At 44.2% G+C, this 19,299-nt stretch overlaps 1 protein-coding gene and 1 long non-coding RNA gene across 9 annotated transcripts in view; one reads left to right on the forward strand and one right to left on the reverse strand.

Annotated features, from left to right (window-relative positions):
* The window catches only part of HHAT (hedgehog acyltransferase), a 352,361-nt gene that overhangs the window by 276,982 nt on the left and 56,080 nt on the right, over positions 1-19,299 (reverse strand). For 7 of the 8 annotated variants that reach the window (XR_009730102.1, XR_009730101.1, XM_061383599.1 and 4 more), the window contains 2 exons: positions 15,196-15,309; positions 1,469-1,663 (listed from right to left, as the gene is read on the reverse strand). Coding sequence is in view for 6 of the 8 variants with exons in the window: in XM_061383599.1 (XP_061239583.1) it covers positions 1,469-1,663; positions 15,196-15,309 (309 nt within the window). In the remaining 2 variants the exon portion in view is untranslated. The remainder of the gene's footprint in view (positions 1-1,468; positions 1,664-15,195; positions 15,310-19,299) is intronic. The other variant, XM_061383602.1, reaches the window with a different exon arrangement.
* Positions 11,820-15,780, forward strand: LOC133228159 (uncharacterized). Its single transcript, XR_009730104.1, has 2 exons — positions 11,820-12,406; positions 15,088-15,780. It is a non-coding gene; the product is annotated as an uncharacterized LOC133228159 (long non-coding RNA).

The raw sequence follows: 19,299 nt of genomic DNA on the forward strand, positions 1-19,299 counted from the left end.
TGGAAACCCAGCGCAACTAGTTGCTGGTCATTCGCTCCCTCCTCTTTGGCAACAGTTTTCACATCACCAACATACATAATTTATTCACCACTGACGCCCATAACTGATGCTAGTGGCCCCAAATAAACGATCACTACAATCGGAGACTGTTTTGAATACTTGCCAGATCCCCCAAAAGTTAGATGTGGATTTGTTTTTATTTTTATTGCAAATCTAATTTTAAGCACACTTATTTAAATAATCAGGTAGCTTAATCATTCTGGGAAGTTAAGTATCTTTTGTTAGGAGAGAGCTGCCACCTGACCTACTCACGCCAGTCCACTGGTGAGAGTGAAAAAAAATTAAGAGAGCCTAACAACAGCAAATGCCAACCCACTCCAGTATTCTTGCCTGGAGAATCCCAGGGACGGGGGAGCCTGGTGGGCTGTCGTCTGTGGGGTCGCACAGAGTCGGACACGACTGAAGCGACTTAGCAGCAGTAGCAGCAACAGCAGCAAAAAAAAAAAAAAACATCTTGAATTTTCAAAATGCTACCATTTTTACAAAATTGCTTAACACATTATCTTGTTAGGTCCTCAGAACAACTCCATGAGGAAGGCAGAGCAGCTCGTACCTTCATTTTCCAAACGATGAAATTGAGACTCAGGTTAAATACTGCCTCCGGTTTCAAGAGGACACACAGTGAATAGAAGAGATTAGAAAACCACCCGCTCATTCTTCCTGGTGTGTCCTTCCCCATGTCTGTGCCAGTGCAGGGCTCACCAGTTCTAACTGCCATCATATGAATCAATAAATGAGTGAATGAGTAAACAAATGGACAGAAGTTAAAATGCCACAGGAACACATGGTTAAAGGAAGAATATCAGAAGCTCCCCAAGATTTTCTGTGCAAGGAAAATACTTAAACCTTATCTGTTTCAGGGACCACCGTGGGCTTCTGATGAAGTAAAGATGTGAGAATTCCCTATAAACTGTGCAGCAGTTTACAGATGATTTTTTATTAAAAGCATAGGGGATTATTCCTGGAGGAGAAAATGGCAACCCACTCCAGTATTCTTGCCTGGGAAATCCCACGGACAGAGGAGCCTGATGGGCTACAGTCCATGGGGTCAAGAAACAGTCGGTCGTGACTTAGCAACTAAACAACATGGGGATTATTGCTTTCTTTTGCTTTTGTTCCTGTGATGTCTGGCACCATCCATGCTGACCCAAACTGGGAGAAAAGGTACAGGGTGGGCCTGGACAGCCTCCCAGGGCTGAAGTGTGTTAGTCCCTCAGTCTGGAGGGCTAAGACAAAGTCAGATACAAAGGATCGCAGGATGCAACACCCTCTGCTGCCACGAGGGGGAGACCCATCCCAGTTCTTGGATCGACTCTTATCTGAAAACAAAGGCATCTACCTGGATATTGGCATTGCAAAACAGGTTTTCTCCTTCCCATTGGTATTAAAAAAAAACAGAGACTCTTACCTTAACTTCCTCCACATCTTGCAGTCTCAGTGTAGAGAGCAGAGAGAGAGAACACAGCCATGATAGGAACTGAGACCGGAACTGAGCAACACAGAAGGAGATAGTGGCGTGAATAAGAACCATGGCGGTGCCCTGGGTCCCCAGCACACAGCGGCAGGCCCACATCCCGTAGACTGCGAGGATCCAGGGTTTGTGCTGCAGACAGAGAAGGACCCAGAGAGAGAGAGAGAGAAAAGAGAAAGTAAGCTAACAGCCTTTGCCATTGAAGGTTCTGTTTTGTGACCCTTTAACCAAACTCATTGTCCTGGGGATTTAGTGTTAACACGGATGAAGAGGATTCAGAAGGACCTTCCACATTAACCCCAGATAGCAGTCCCCAACCTTTTGGCCACCAGTGGAGACAATTTTTCCATGGACCAGAGTTGGGGTGTGTGGGTGGTTTCAGGATGATTCATGCACGTTACATGTATTGTACACTTTATTTCCGTCAATCACATCAGCTCTACCACAGACCATCAGGCATTAGATCCTGGAGGCTGGGGACCCCTGCCCCAAAGTGATGGCTGCCCACCCCCAGGTCCTCAGAACTTCACCAGATTCACCCAGAAGCAAGGAGCTGCTTTCCTGCCTTCAGCCACAGCCGCAGGCCAGTGGATCCCACAACAATAAGACACATAGCTGACAGTCCAACAGATATTACGGAAGCCAGAAGACAGCCAGAAAAGCTGCCAGCCTGGCACACCAGCCACTACCCACACTATTCTGCGAAAGTGAAGGTGAGAGGAAGCACTGGTGTGCATTTCTTCGGAGTCTTATTTAGAAACTGGGCCATCCAAACCACAAAAGGTTTCCTAAAGTCTAAACCACAGACTTAAAAGTAAATATCTAATTACATTTTTTTCATTAGCATATTATTCAGTCAAATTTAGGTCACAGAAAAAGTACCTGCTTTCAGTGGGTGAGATTGAGGCCTTTGTCTAGTAAATCTGATTGATACATCTATTACTACCTTAGGAGAGAATTTTTCTATTTCAAGTTTTATAGTTATTGACATTGAATAACTAGATAAATTAACATGGTTTTTTTTTTTTTTCCCCCTCAGAGATTGAACTTATGGTGAGGGGGAGGATGGGGAAAGGGATAGATGGGGAGTTTGGGATGGACACACTGCTGTATTTTAAACAGATAACCAACAAGGACCTACTGTATAGCAAATGGTACTGTGTTCGGTGTTATGAGGCAGGCTGGATGGGAGGGGAGTTTGGAGGAGAATGGATACATGTACATGTACGGCTGACTCCCTTCACTGTTCACCTGACACTATCGTTAACACTTAACTGGCTACGAAAGTGAAAGTCACTCAGTCGTGTCCGACTCTTTGCGACCCCATGGACTGTATAGTTCTCCAGGCCAGAATACTGGAGGGGGTAGCCTATCCCTTCTTCAGTGGATCTTCCCAACCCAGGAATCAAACCAGGGTCTCCTTTATTGCAGGTGGGTAATTGGCTATATCCCAATACAAAATAAAAAGTTTTAAAAAATTAACATGTCTTTGCTTTTACACTATACTCTTGGTCATATCTGGCTGGTAAATCCTTACTTTAAAAAAACCACAATAATGTTTTAACATTGTTTGAGAGGCAATATATCTTAGTAGTAGAATTATCGAGTTTTGCTGTCTAATTGCCTAAATAAATTCTGATGTCATTAACTAGCTGTTTGACCCTAGATACGTTACTAAATCTCTCTCTTTTAAATCACATATAAAATTTGAATAATGGCATCCACTTCATGAGGCTGTCGTGAGAATTAAGTTAACAGTGTAAAATGCTTACAGCAATGTCTGCGTACACTGCAAATGCTAGCAGCTAGTCCTATAGGAAACATGATGTGTCTGTTTGATGGGCATTCGAAAACAGGATTTCCAGAGACTTCCCTGGTAGTCCAGTGGTTAAGACTTCGACTTCCAATGCAGAGGCTGTGGGTTCGATCCCAGGTCGGGGAGCTAAAATCTCACATGCCTCGTAGCCGAAAAAGCAAAACATCAAACATAAGCAATATCGTAACAAATTCAATAAACACTTTAAAAATTATATATATATATACATACATATATATACACACACACACACACACACACACACACACACAGATAGATAGGATTTCCATGAATGCACTGACTTAAAAAGTGAGGACTACTTAAAATTGGGTCTTCTTATGGAAAAAATGATTTATTTAAGGGAAAGACAGATGCGGACTGCAAATTATAAATTCCATCTTTCAATGGTAATGCTTCCAAAATATTGCCGAAGTAGAATTGTCTCCCAAATCTATACTCCAGCCCAAGAGAGAACATTTTAAATGAACAACTGGGTCAGCCACTTTGAAGTTCCAAGAAAATCAGAGAAATCTACAGTTCATTTTTACTATTTTTCCATCCTACTACCCACATTAAATAGCACATAAGTTTGCTTCCAACTTTCCCCTAAAAACTCACCTCTGGACAGAGTTCAATTATAAGGAATAAGGTTGCCAACTGTATTTTAAGTAGCTTTAACAAATTAAGAAAAAGCGGGGGTGTCTTTTTAATCAGGATCTACAACATTCACCGCTTGGAATCCATTCCCATGAGTGCGTGGCTTCACACACACCTGTAACACAGCTACGTTTTATTAAGTGCTATTTGATCCATTTGGAAAAAGCCTGTTTGTTGGGATTCATTTGGGAACTTAACCACAGACTTAAGCTGTTTCAACTTGGAAAAGCTGCAGGAACCTTCAGGAACTACTAGCAGGGCTGTGCAAACTCCATCTGCTCCAAAGAGTCTGATGAATTCACCTGAGCTCACAAACGCTACTTTGAGGGCTCACAAGGTCATCCTATATTCCCATCTTCTTCCTGTCAGAGTACAGGCAGGCAACATTCAGCACCATTCTCTCTAAGACATCACAGCAAATGCGCTCATGTGAACTTTACCTTCTCTGATACCCCTATTACCCACTCATTGACCCCAATGGGCAAAGGCAACTCCACTATATACATTCACAGTGGTCAGGTGATGAAACAGAACAATGTGAAAAATCTAAAAAGAATTCAGTTCAGCCGCTCAGTCGTGTCTGACTCTTTGCGACCCCATGAATCGCAGCACACCAGGCCTCCCTGTCCATCACCAACTCCCAGAGTTCGCTCAGACTCACGTCCATCGAGTCAGTGATGCCATCCAGCCAAAACCTATATAGGGCTTCCCTGGTGGCTCAGTGGTAAAGAATCTGTCTGCCACTGCAGGGGACACAGGTTCGATCCCTGGTCCGGGAAGCCCGCCTGCCTAGAGTCTGTGTTCTAGGCAGATGCCACTGTAATGAGAAGCCCACGCACTGCAAGTGCAAAGTAGCCCCGCCCTCTGCAACTAGAGAAAGCCCACACACAGCAACAGCCATAAGTAATAAATAAAAAAATAAAATATTTTTTTACAAATGTATATAAATTGTGTGTGCTCACTCAGATAGGTCCAACTCTTTGCAACCCCATGTACTGTGGCCCGCCAGTCTCTTTTGTCCATGGGATTCTCTAGGCAAGAATTCTGGAGATACTGGGTTGCCATTCCCTTCTCCAGGGGATCTTCCAGACCCAGGAACTGAACCCACACCTCCTGTGCCTCCCACATTAGCAGGCAGATTCTTTACCACTGTGCCACTTGAGAAGCCCTTACATAAATTAGAACTTCATGGAAATATTGATTTTTCACGCTGTAAAGTGAATGCAACTGGAATCTACACAACTGCAATGAGAATTCCAAAACACCACTAAAATGCTGATACAGCATGACTAGACTTTCATGCCTTGCTCTCTGTTACCAGTGCAGGACAGTCCCCACCATCAATGCAGTCTCAAAGTGGGGGTCCCCAACCGGCCAGTACCGGTCCGTGACCTGATAGAAACTGGGCCACAGATAGATAGGATTTCCATGAATGCACTGATATCTGGGCCACAGATAGATAGGAATTCCATGAATGCACTGACTTGAAAAGCTCACCTCACACAGCAGGAGGTGAGCGGCAGGCGATCCTACCGTCACCCCCAGATGGGACCATCGAGCTGCAGGAAAACAAGTTCAGGGCTCCCACTGACTCTGTGTTAACGGCCAGTAGCATAATTATTGCATTATATATCACAATGCAATAATAACAGTAGGAGTAAAGTACACAGTAAAGTAATAATGCACTTGAATCATCCCAAAACCATCCCCCCTCCTCCCACTCCCATCTGTGGAAAAACCGTCTTCCATGAATCCGGTCCCTGGTGCCGAAAAGGTTGGGGACTGCTGCCTTAAGGCACACTTCCTGCAGCCCTATCCCCCACCCCCAGCAACACACACACACACGTGCAAGAAGCAGGGCAGAGAGGGCAAGAAATGGACACAAACCCTTGCCCAGCAGTGAGGCAGCAGCATGGTGGGTCTGCTGCTCTGAGGAGGAGGAGGGCTTCTTCCAAGGGTTTCGAAGACCCTGTACATACTCAAAGGCCTAAAGACAGCCCTGCCCTACCTATTTCTACTCCAAAAGTTCTTACGTATTTATCAAACCTGTGTCCACCTCATAAGTGAAAATGCTTAAATATTAGATTTTGAGCCTCTGACATCAAATATACTAGGAAACTTCTAACTCTTTAAAACTAAAGAAGAAAGTCTGCTATGTTTTATTCCAAAACAATACTTCTGATTCATCTCCTTCTAGAAGGACTTTAAAGACATTTTTCCCAGGTTCCCAGGGCAATCTGGGCAGGTACACACAGGTTTGGTCACACATGTACTTTATGTCAAGCTCAAGGTTTTAAAGTCTGCCTAGAGAATTCCCTGGCAATCCAGAGGTTAGGAACCCACACTTTCCCTGACAAGAGCCCTGGTTCAATCCCTGGTCAGGAAACTAAGATCCCATGAGTCGTGCAGCGCAGCCAAAACAATTAACTAATTAATTAAAAATCTGCCTAAAAGTCAAAACAAACCAATCCATTTAAGAGGTTCAAATGACAATTATGATTGAGAACTTAAAATGAGGCACAAAGAATCATGCTGATCAAGTAACATGTACAAATAAAACACAATCTTAATTTAATGCCAATAAAGGTCCATCTAATCAAAGCTATGGTTTTTCCAGTAGTCATATATGGATGTGAGAGTTGGACAATAAAGAAAGCTGTTGCTGCTGCTGCTGCTAAGTCGCTTCAGTCGCGTCCGACTCTGTGCAACCGCATAGACGGCAGCCCATCAGGCTTCCCTGTCCCTGGGATTCTCCAGGCAAGAACACTGGTATGGGTTGCCATTTCCTTCTCCAATGCATGAAAGTGAAAAGTGAAAGTGAAGTCACTCAGTCGTGTCCGACTCTTAGCGACCCCATGGACTGCAGCCTACCAGGCTCCTCCATCCATGGGATTTTCCAGGCAAGAGTACTGGAGTGGGGTGCCACTGCCTTCTCCAAAAGAAAGCTGAGTGCCCAAGAATTGATGCTTTTGAACTGTGGTATTAAAGAAGACTCTTGAGAGTCCCTTGGACTCCAAGGAGATCAAACTAGTCAATCCTAAAGGAAATCAACCTTGAATATTCATTGGGAGGATAGATGCTGAAGCTGAAACTCCAATACTTTGGCCACCCCATGTGAAGAACTGACTCACTGGAAAAGACCCCGATGCTGGGAAAGATTGAAGGCAGGAGGAGAAGTGGACAACAGAGGATGAGATGGTTGGATGGCACCACTGACTCAATGGACATGAGTTTGAGTAAGCTCCAGGAGTTGGTGATGGACAGGGAGGCCTGGCGTGCTGCAGTCCATGGGGTTGCAAAAGGTCGACTGAGCGACTGAATTGCATTGAACTGAAATGTGACGTTCCTAACTAAGAGATTAAATTCTCATCAAATATTACTTTTACATGATGCTTTTCTTTAACTGAGATTTTTACTGAGATAGGTGCAGATTCACCTGCAGTTAAAAGAAATAATACAGAGAGATCCCATGGATACTTTACCCAATCTCCCCCTGTGGTAACACTTTGCAAAACCAAAGTATATCACAACCAGGACGTTGACATTGCTATAACCCACAAGCATTCTGGTTTTCCCAGTTTCACTTTCATTCGAGTGTGTATGTTTAATTCCATACAGTTTCATCACAAATAGATTCACCATCCACCATAGGAAAGACACCAAACCATGCCATCCCCTCAAGCATCTCTTGCACTGCCCCCTTATAACCACACCCACATTGTTCCTGCTCCCTTTCCCCGACATCCCCAACCCTTGGAAGCCACTAATATCGTCTCCATTTCTAAAATATTGTCATTTCAAGTCACAGTATGTAACCTTTGGGACTAGCTTTTTCCATTCAGCATAATTCCCTGAAATCCACCCAAGTTGCAGTGAGTATCAAAGGCTTGCCCCTTTTATTGCTGTGCAGTTTCCATGGGGTGTATGAACCATAGTTTCTTTAACCATTCACCTGTGGTAGGACATCTGGGCTGTGTTCCCGTTTGGGGCTATTGTGAATAAAACTGAAATGAACATACATGTGCAGGGTTTGGTGTAAAACCAAGTGTTCATGCCTCCAGGATAAATGCCCAAGAGTGAGCTTGCTGGGCTGCATGGTCGTTACAAGTTTAGTCCTACAAGAAACTGTCCAACAATTTCCAAGAGTGGCCATCTTACAGTCCTACCAGCAACATAGAGCTGAAATAGCTCAGTTGGGAGAACATTAGACTGAAAATCTAAAGGTCCCTGGTTCAATCCTGGGTTTCCCTTGGACTGCAAGGAGATCAAACCAGTCAGTCCTAAGGAAAATCAATCCTGAATATTCATTGGAAGGACTGATGCTGAAGCCGAACCTCCAATACTTTGGCCACTTGATGAGAAGAGCCGACTCACTGGAAAAGACCCTGATGCTGGGAAAGATGGAAAGCCAGAGGAGAAGGGGACGACAGAGGACAAGATGGTTGGATGGCATCACTGACTCAATCGATATGAATTTGAGCAAGCTCAGGGAGTTGGTGATGAACAGGGGAGTCTGGCGTGCTGTAGTCCATGGGGTTGCAAAGAGTCGGACACGCGAATGACCAACTGAACAAAAACCAGCAACATGCTTGCGATCCAGTTTATGGCATTTCCTCACCAGCATTTGGTGGTGTTACTGTTTTATGTCTGAATCATTCTGGTAGTGGCTTTAACTTGCATTTACCATGCTCTTTTAAAGGGGATCAAAGTGTGAGTGACCTGAAACTTGCATCAATAAGATGGGTTGAGTGAACTTTGCTGGAGCATAGGATGCCAGCCCACCAGAACTATCCTGACCCCTCTAACGCTCTTTATTCCAGGTTCTTCAGTTCCTGGTAAAAGACAAAAGGAAGGCAGAAAGAGAAGAAACTTTTTTGAAGTCTAACAAACGATAAGAAGGAAACTGCACTCTATTTTTGTGGCAGTTTGGATAAAGCAAGACTAACCACTATGGCACATTCTGATGGAACTGGGCCAGACTGAAATCGGGGAGCAAACCCGCCCTCTGCTCCTACCGCTCCTTGTGTTAACACCGAACCACTTCTTAAAATGGGGCACAAGTGATTCTCTCTGCATAGGTTCCCTTAACAAAGTAATTTCCTGTCTTGTTCATCATACTATAGTATTAGCCTAGAATCTAACAGGGTACCTAGTTGACAGCAAGTGTTTCAGAAATGCTAGACAAATGAATGGTTAGAATAGCTGGATAGGTGGGTAGATGGATGGATGGGTAGATGGAAAGATGGACATGCTTCTGCAAGTACTGGGAATTAACCTGGCAGTTATGACTGAGAACAAGAAATAAGCACCAAACTGCAGGGCTTTTTAGTCACTAATGTGAAAACTGGCTGATTGCCAAAGTGTCTGCTTGTATCACTTAACCCCTTATGAACCAAGACCACTTTGCTGTTGCAAATAAGGTACAAAGGGGTTGTTCCACATCTCGCTGCCTACTTCCAGTTTTCACTTACCAAGGTCTCTTACAAATCATGTGTTGGGGGAAGCCTCAAATAGCGCTCAGCTGAGAGAGCACAGGCACCCACCTATGAATGCAGACTCGTTGATAGAATCTGAGTCCTCGCACGCCAGGGAAGGCTTCAGAGAGACAGACAAATTCAACTGGCACATTTCAAAGGCCGAAATCAGCACCTGAGAAAAGACCACAGGCTTGTGGCCTTTGCTTTGCAAATCTAGTCTCCAAATCTTCCTCGTGGGGAGCCAGGACTCAGCCACAGAAAGAGCTGGGCTGGCCGTGCCCCCCTCATGCCATCTCTCCTTCCTGCCTGCTTTAGCTTGCTCTCAGCTGGGGGCACTCAGGCAGGGTGTGCCTGAGTGGTTTCCCTCATTAGCTCACCTCCACGGGGAGGAACGAAACCGGAAAGCTGTGGTGAAGACTCCTGTTGGCAACTGGACCAGACTTTGCTGTGCACTAATTCTCTTTGTACATCTGCCCAGAAACCACTCAGCGGGCATTGTTTGAGAAATAAATAACAGAAGTCACTCAACAATGCTTATGCACAGCATAATTTATTACACACTACATAATCAACTGCAGATGCTACCAATATATATATGTCAATATATGAGATATATCCTCATATGAATATGTGTGTGTGTGTGTGTGTACACCCACACAAACAGGAAAAAAACCCAAAGCCATCCCAGAGTCCAGATAACTGCATTCTAGCCTGCTTTTCCTGAGGGCAAAGGCCAGTGGGCCCAAACCAAGTCAATCTCACCCCTCCTAAGAGAGGCCCTGATGGAGGAGGAGCAGTCTGGCTCCAAGAAACCCATTAGTGTGTGAGATTCCTATTAGGTGTGTGGTTTTGACAATATGCTGGAAAGGAGCACCACAGCTTTCCAGAGGTGAGCTTCCTCATCTAGGCCAACGCCACAGGACCACGCTCTTCAGGCCTGAAGCTGATGAGCTCAGCTGGTCGGGGCCCAGCGCTAACGACGTGGGTTCTGCCAGTCAGAGGTCGAGTGAGAAGGCACCCTGTGGTCAGCCAGGGCACCCAGCCTTCTCCAAAAGCTCATGCAGGGGTATTTTTGGCTCTGAGAGCAGAGAACACTATGCCTCAGGTGGTGAGGGTGTTCAAGAAAGGAGGCCACTGTCTGGCCCACCCTACACATGCTCCAAGCATAACAAACCCACGGCCAAAGCTCAGAGCCGTTTCTCAGCCTCCCCTCCCAGCGCGCTGTCCCTGAGCCAGTCTTGCCAAAACCCAACAAGAGAGCCCGACCCAGAGAAAAGGCGTTTAACCTTGGCCGGGGAGCTCAGTGGAAAGTTTTTATTACTTGTCATGGCAAAAAAAAAAAAAAAAAGAAGAAGAAGAAAAAGAAAATCATGCTTTTGAAAATAACCTCTTCTTTGAGGCCAGCAAAGAGAGAGATGGGACGAGACAGCAGACGGAGCCCAGAAGCATCCTTTAGGGTCGGAACCACGAGTAGTGGTAATGCCTGTCTCTATAGCATCATCCACAGTTCATGATGCCCCTGAGAAGAGGAGACAAAAGATAAGTGCAGCCCAAATCTTCCACCCTGAATAAGTACCAAAAACAGCCACGCAAATTAAGGCCATCTGGGACGCTCAGTCCAGGTGGTGGGGCCAGAGCTGAGGTTCATATTACATAAGGACCAAGCGGACACGGACAAAGAGAGCAGTGTGCTCCAGCCTCACAGAACCCTGCCCACCAGCTGTCACACAAATCAAACCTGTGGTCACAGAGGGATGGGACAGACACATACACACACACAGATGACTCAGTGCGAACTCTGCCTCATTCCAAGAAAACTGCAAACAAAACCGCCTACTGAGTTTGCCTAAGATGTGCGCTGCAGATAAAAGGACAAGCCACCTGTCCTCCCAGACCTGTAAGGAGATGCAGGAGGCTGAACTAAGCAGATGGCTCCACCCTCTTCAAGCCACCACCTGACATCCCCAGGTAGATGTGGCCCACTCCTCCCAGGAGGCATCTCCGGTGTCACTTCTCCGCTCCTGGTCTGTGTCCCCCTGTCCTTTTTCCCACAAGCCAGCACAAGCCTGAAACAGGGTCAGAGAAAGCCACGCGGGAGAGGAACACAGGAAGAGACAGCCTCTGCCCTCTGGGGTTTCAGAATCTCAGACAGATGCCTCCTTTCTAAACACCGCGGAGGGAACTGCTCCCAGGAGCCCACACAGACTGCAGTCACGGCACACAGCGAACGCCAGCAGGCCCCAGCGGCAGCCACCTCTTCACTGCCTGTCGTCATATGCTAGCACAACCTTGAGACCTATTAGACCCTCACCACTACCCCAGGAAGCAAGCAGTACCATCCCAGATGCACAAAATGAGGCGAAAGACTCCGAGATATTAACTAACTGGCTTTTAAGATTGCATTGCTTGAAAGTGACAAAGCTGGGTTTCAGCCAGGAGCTCTGAGCCTTCCTGAATAGGGCCTCCTAACAGTAAGAGCCACAAGCAAATTAACCAGAGGAACATCTATATCCTAAACTAGGTAGTTTTCTGATGGTGGTGAGTACAAAACAGGAGCTGAAAATGGAGCGAATTTGGAGAGGAGGAGGCCGATCCGGCCACAAATAGGCGGTTCATCTGCATCTCACGCTGTCTGAACTGAAAAAAAGTGAAAGTATTAATTCTCAGTCGTCTCCAACTCTGCGACCGTCAGGCTCCTCTGTCCATGGAAATTTCCAGGCAAGAATACTGGAGTGGGTAGCCATTCCCTTCTCCAGGGGATCATTTCAACTCAGGGATAGAACCCAGGTCTCCTGCACTGCAGGCAGAGTCTTTACCGTCTGAGCCATGTGAACCAGTCAAATGGCTGTTTACCATTTAAACCATTCACGTCCAGTTGTTCTAACTGTTGCTTCTTGACCCGCACACAGGTTTCTCAAGAGACAGGTAAGGTGGTCTGGTAATCTCATCTCTTGAAGAACTTTCCACAGTTTGCTGTTATCCACACAGTCAAAGGATTAAGCATAGTTAATGCAGCAGAAGTAGATGTTTTCCTGGAATTCCCTTGCTTTCTCTATGATCCTTCAGCTGTTGGCAATTTGATCTCTGATTCCTCTACCTTTTCTAAATATAGCTTGTATATCTGGAAATTCCCACTTTACGTACTGTTGAAGCCTAGCTTGAAGGATTTTGGGCATTACCTTGCTAGTGTGTGAAATGACTGCAATTGTTCTATAGTTTAAACATTCTTTGGCATTGTCCTTCTTTCGGATTGGAATGAAAACTGACCTTTTCCAGTCCTGTGGCCACTGCTGAGTTTTCCAAATTTGCTGGCATAATGAATGTAGCACTTCAACATATCATCTTTTAGGATTTGAAATAGCTCAGCTGGAATTCCATCACCTCCACTAGTTTTGTTCATAGTGATGCTTCCTAAGGCCCACCTGACCTCACATTCCAGGATGTCTGTCTCTAGGTGAGTGACCACACCACTGTGGTTATCCAGGTTATTAAAACCTTTTTTGCATAGGTCTTCTGTGTATTCCTGCCACTTCTTCTTAATCTCTTCTGCTTGTATTAGGTTTTTACCATTTCTGTCCTTTATCGTGGCCATTTTTGCATGAAATGTTCCCTTCCTATCTCCAATTTCTTTGAAGAGATCACTAGTCTTTCCCATTCTATTGTTTTCCTCTATTTCTTTGCACTGTTAACTGAAGAAGCCCTTCTTCTCTCTCCTTGCTATTCTCTGAAAATCTGCATTCAGTAGAATGTCTCTCCCTTTCTCCCTTGCCTTTTGCTTTTCTTAGTTCCTCAGCTATTTGTAAAGCCTCCTCAGACAACCATTTAGGCTTCTTGCATTTCTTTTTCTTGGAGATGGTTTTAGTCACCCTCTGTTGTCCAATGTTATGAACCTCAGTCCATAGTTCTTCAGGCACCTGTCTACCACATCTAATCCTTTGAATCTAATCATCACGTCCACTGTACAATCATAAGGGCTTTGATTTAGGTCATACCTGAATGGCCTAGTGGTTTTCCCTAATTTCTTCAATTTAAGCCTGAATTTGGCAATAAGGAGGTCATGATCTAAGCCACAGTCAGCTCCAGGTCTTGTTTTTGCTGACTGTATAGAGCTTTTCCATCTTCAGCTGCAAAGAACATAATCAATCTGATTTCAGTTTTGACCATCTGGTGATGTCCATGTGTAGAGTCATATCTTGGGTTGTTGGAAATGGGTGTTTGCTATGACCAGCCTGTTCTCTTTGACAAAACTCTGTTAACCTTTGCCCTGCTTCATTTTGTACTCCAAGGCTAAACTCCTGGTGTCTCTTGAGTTTCTACTTCTGCATTCCAATCCCCTGTGGTAAAAAGAACACCTTTCTTGGTGTTAGTTCTAGAAGGTGTTGTCTTCATAGAACCAGTCAACCTCAGCTTGTTTGGCATCAGTGGTTAGGGCACAGACTTGGATTACTGTGACACTGAATGATTCGTCTTTGTTGCTACAACTAGCATTATTTCGTTCTTTTTATGAATGAGTACTATTCTATTGTTGGAGAAGGAAGTGGCAACCCACTCCAGTATTCTTGCCTGGAGAATTCAATGGACAGAGGAGCCATGGGAGTGCAAAGTGTTGAACACGATTGAGCGACTAACATGATATTCCATTTCCACATCTATATCCATTCATCTGTCAATGGACATTAAGATTTCTTCCATGTCTTGGTTATTGTGAATAGGGAAAAGCCCACCATTTTTTTAAAAGGAAAAAAAAATTATTATTTCATTAACCTTACTTTATAGAAAATGATGAATTACGATTCAGTGGTGAAATGCCTCTCCATGGTCAGAAAGCTAACGAGTGAGCAAGTCCAGGAACTAATCCATCATCCAGGACTCTTCCACTCCACAACAGCTGGCCCTTTCCGACAGCAGCCGTAATGATAACAGCTTCATTTCACAGATCCTCCCCAAGATAGTTCATCTTCCCCCAACAGGGAAAGAAAATACAGATACTGAGCTATTCATTTTACCGATGGGAAAGCTGAGACCTAGGGGTAGTAAGTCACCCACGTATGGGCAGAGAAGCTTTGTGTTAGAAATAAAAATGTTAGATTTCTAGAAAGGTTATTGTCATAACAAAACACCAAAACAACTTGTGGAAGAAAAGAAACCCATTAATGAAGGTTGAGGTAGGTATATTCATTATTAGTTTAGGAATGCAAAATCATGTATTCTTTATTATTAGGTTTGCTTGGAAGCTTCTTTAAAGTTAGATGAAGGTGGTAAAAAGTCACAAACTTTCAATGATTAGAAAAGTAAGTTCTAGTGTACACCGTGTCAACTGTGGCTACTGCAATAAGGTATACTTGAAAGCCACTGAGCAAGGAGATCCTAAAAGTTCTCATCACAGGAAAAAACACTCTTTCTTCTCTTTTTTTTGTACCTATATGATGGGTGTTAACTAAGCTTATCGTGGTAATCTTTTCACAACATATGTAAGTCATTATGCAGTATCTATCCAACAGTAACAATTTATCACATCTTTATCTTTTATTTTTATGTTTTGATTTTATTTTTTTATCTGGTAATTCCTCTATTGACCAGTAACAAACCTTTCTCACCTTTTCCAGGCTTCAAAGGCCAATATCCATGCCCCATGACTTCCTAGCTCAGGGTTCCTTCTTGACAAAAAGCAAAGAAGAAAGAAGCTGAAATGGAAATGATGCACATGACCGTACCTTCCTCGAAATCAGGTTGGCGACTTGAGACACGCTCATGTGGCCAAGGAACAACCACACCAGCCGCTCCTTCCCCCACTCCATCCAGAAGCTCCACTCAAAGTCGGTTGGGTCCTAAACAGGCCAAAACAGTAGTTTATCAGAGAGGTCTTAGGACATATTTGAAGCAGAACACAAACTCCAATTAATAAAACAACTGCAAGAAAAGGACAACGTGAGTTCAAACACCATAAAACGGCATTGACACAACATTTCCAGTCTCTACCCCATCACACACACACACACACACACACACACACACACACACACACACACCTACTTGTACACTTCCCTCCAGCTTGGCTAGTCTCAAAGGCCTTTGTTAAAGCTGATCCCCACCCCTACCCCAGGACCCTCTGTGGGACAGAAACTATTACTAACCCTATGTTATAAAAGATGTAACAGAGACTTAAAGAATTCCCTTTATTTCCTCAGTGTCATGCGGATAGGACAAATAATTAATGAGGTTATCTCAGTTTGGTCATTTAGCTGCTTTTACCAACAAGAGAAATGCACACTGGATACTAATAAAATTGTATAAGATCAGTCATGTTAAATCTTGCTGTCATTTACAGGCTGGAGGATAATTTGATAAAGAAATTAACCCATCCCCTACAAGCTTATATGAGGAAAGAATGAAAGATACACTCCCTTCCCCTCAGGAAGCTCTGTGTCCACCAGCATCCCATGTCTGTACCCATTTCTAGGCTCTGTCTTCCCAGCTCCTGGGCAGGGGCAGCTGAAAACCTCTGGTGAGAGTGGACTCGTGGATACCTGGGGACTCACAACCAAGAGCCTTGGCCTCAGGAGCCCCAGGGAGATCATGACGGCCAAGCTGAGCGTGGAGGGAGAAAACACTGTGCTGGCCACTCTCAAATGAGCAGTGCTGGCTTGGCCCACGAGCAGGAATGAGGACTGGAGGCCCTCCGAAATTTCTAGCCAATTGGATCAGTGGGGAAGGAATCCTCCACTGATTATTGATCCACTGATACTAAACACCTCCCTAGATGTGGAACTTTAGGTCAATTCTTTTTTTTTTTTTTTTTTTTTGGTCAAGCCACAGGGTGTGTGGCATCTTAGTTCCCTGACCAGGGATAGAACCAGTGCCCCCTGCAGTAGAAGTACAGTCTTAACTGAAGGAGGAAACAGAACAGGCTCCATCTTGAAAGCAGGACTCCATCTTGGGCTGGACTGTGGACTTTGAGCTATGCCCAATATCTATGGAAATGATACACCAACTGGAAAACCAGATCCCCTGGGTGGAAGAGCCCCAGGGCTCATACCTAGACTCTCCGTCACCTAAAAGAATATCCTAATTATCTATGTAACTGAATAGAATCGTAAATTCTATTATGCTTATTGGGGTATGACCACAGGCCTATTGATAATCATCCACTGTTACCTATCTAGGCTTAAGGTATACGAATCACAGGTTAACTTTGATTGTATCTTTCTTTTCCTTTGTTCAGACTAGCTTCAGGGAATTGGGGGAGGTGGGTTTGAGCACATACACTTAGGGTACATAAGGTTTTCACAAAAACTGTTCGGGGTCCTTGGCTAAGAGGAGACTCTGCCTTGGGCCCGCCGGTGTAATAAATTGCACTCCACCATCTACATTGTCCTTCTGAGTCAGTTTGTTTCCCGGAACGCATGGCTACAACATAACCACTGAACAACCAAGGAAGTCCCTGAACCAATTTTTTAATTGGATTTAGAGGAAAACAGGATTTTTGTTTGTTTTCTTTCCTGCACGTGAGGACTGAGGGGCAATTTCATACAAGTTACATACATTACAAAACTCTCTTTTTCAGAAGGTAAAGCACAGATTAAAGTGATCTTGATTCATATCAGACTATGGATGCAGAGGTAGCAGATACACAGTCAAGCTGCCGACTCAGCTTGGGTTTGGATCCCACATCCACCCACACACTGGCTGTGATGACCTTGAGCAAGACACTTCACCTGTCTGCCTGTCTATATGCTATCAGGACTGACAGTCCAGGGACCCGTGAGGTTTAAGTGAAAGTACATGCATATCGATAATTTAAAACAATACCTGGCACTCTGTGGTCACTAAAAATGTTGTTACTTGCTGCTAACTGGGGGTCCCACGTGCTTTCCATCGCACGTGAACCCCCTAACATCGAATCATGCTTTTACATTCTGCCTCTTGTTTAAAAAAAAAAAAGTTTTTTTCTATTTTCCAAATAAAGACAATGGTACTGTGCTTCTGAAACAACATGTGATCCCCACACCCAAGATCCTGATCCACACACAACCTGCTCATATAGCCCTGAGAGCGTAACAGGCAGGAAGGCCAGGGGTCTCCAAACGGAGGAAATAGGCTGCCAGTGTCAGACTTTTTTTTAATCTCTCTCTTAAGCCGCAGGAGGAAGCAAATTACAAGTAGTTAGATTTTTTCCTTTTCTTTATACAAATTTAAAAAGAGGTTTCTTTTAAAATTCTGGGTTGCCATGACACCTGGTTCCACCTGAACTGAACTTTCCTCAAACCCTGAGCTAACCAATGCATTTTCCTTATGGAAATGTTTGTCTTGAGCCATGTTAATGTTACCCTAGTCTCTGTCTTCAAGTGGTTCTGCCTAAGACTCAGAACCTACTTGACAAACCAGTATGTTTTACTCATGCAAATGTTCTCTTCAGCTATGTTAATGAGACTGTATTTGCTTGGAAACCTGCCTTTCTTCAAGATTCATGTCAATCATTTTATGGCCTGGGACAACTCACCTTGTGCCAGTGTTATCTCAAAATGCATGTTGTGGGTGAGGGGTCTGGTGCAAGTCTCTGAGTTTTGAGACATTTCCTTTCTCTAATTAACAGACCGCTAGTAGCTATATAACATCTGGCTAAAGACTAGCAGGGGGGCACTCTTTCTGCCCCCTTCTGATGTCTATATCACAAGCTTTCTCTATGTCTCTTATATTTTAATAAAACTTTATTTTAATAAAACTTGATAGCTCTGAGCTATCAAGCCTCATCACTGGCCCCAGAGTGAATTCTTCTCCTCTGGAGGCCAAGAATCCCAGCGTCTTTCACAGCTCAGCAACAACCTTTCAGCCCATATCCCATGAAAATCATAAATTCGGTCCAATTCCTTCCATTTAAAGACTGGCTGCATCAGAGCCTGGAAGACCCACACTGCCCACCCAGGCAGCACAGAGCAAAGAACTCAAAGCGTTAGCCCGGCTTCATCCCTGGTCCACAGCTCAGTGCCTCATCTCAAAAATGTCAAATCAGTGGAGAGTCAATCAACTGATTAAAGGCACAAAGGTCATGTGATGAGGCCATGCTAGCAACATGCCCCTTTGTAACAGGGATGCAGGAAAAAAGACACTAAAAAACCAACATTCAAATCCAAAACAGAGGGGGCACATATATACATATAGCTGAGTCACTGTGCTCGACAGTAGAAACTAAACATTGTAAAGCAACTCTATCCCAATAAAAATTAATTTTAAAAACATTAAAAATATTTTTTAGAAAGGGAACAACAACAAAAAAAACTCTTTATGCTTTATCCTAAGGCCCAGGACTACTGAAAACATTGAGCTGGTAAAATCCCATCAATAAAATGACACAGTCTTTCATCATTAGTTATTTCAGAAAATGGCCATTTAAAGGAAATAAAAATGGTCCTCTTAACATCTATTTAAAATATATTTACCTAAAGGAAATAACGAGACAGAAAAGCCAAGTTAATGAACAGAACAAGATGGCCAATAAGTAGCAGTTAATGATTCAGGTAAGAAGAATCTGACTCACTTGATTCTATTAGGTAGTTAGAATAGGGAAAAGGAGTCCAGAATGGCAGTGGCTAAACGATAAGGAAGAGAAAAGGTCCGAGGACCAGAGTGAGGACCTCAGGTAAAACAAACTACACTCCTGGCTGGCCCAATTTACACAGGACAGGCCCAGGGAGAGAAAAACAAATAAAAAGAGGAGCCAAAGCTCGCTCTCTCTCCCACGTGCTGGGGGGCTCTTCTCTTCACGTCTTTGGATCGATGTGCCCTCATGCCTTGAAGATGGATTTTCCTGCTATCTTCTA

This window comes from Bos javanicus, chromosome 16, assembly GCF_032452875.1.
Source record: "Bos javanicus breed banteng chromosome 16, ARS-OSU_banteng_1.0, whole genome shotgun sequence".
Lineage (NCBI taxonomy): Eukaryota > Metazoa > Chordata > Mammalia > Artiodactyla > Bovidae > Bos > Bos javanicus.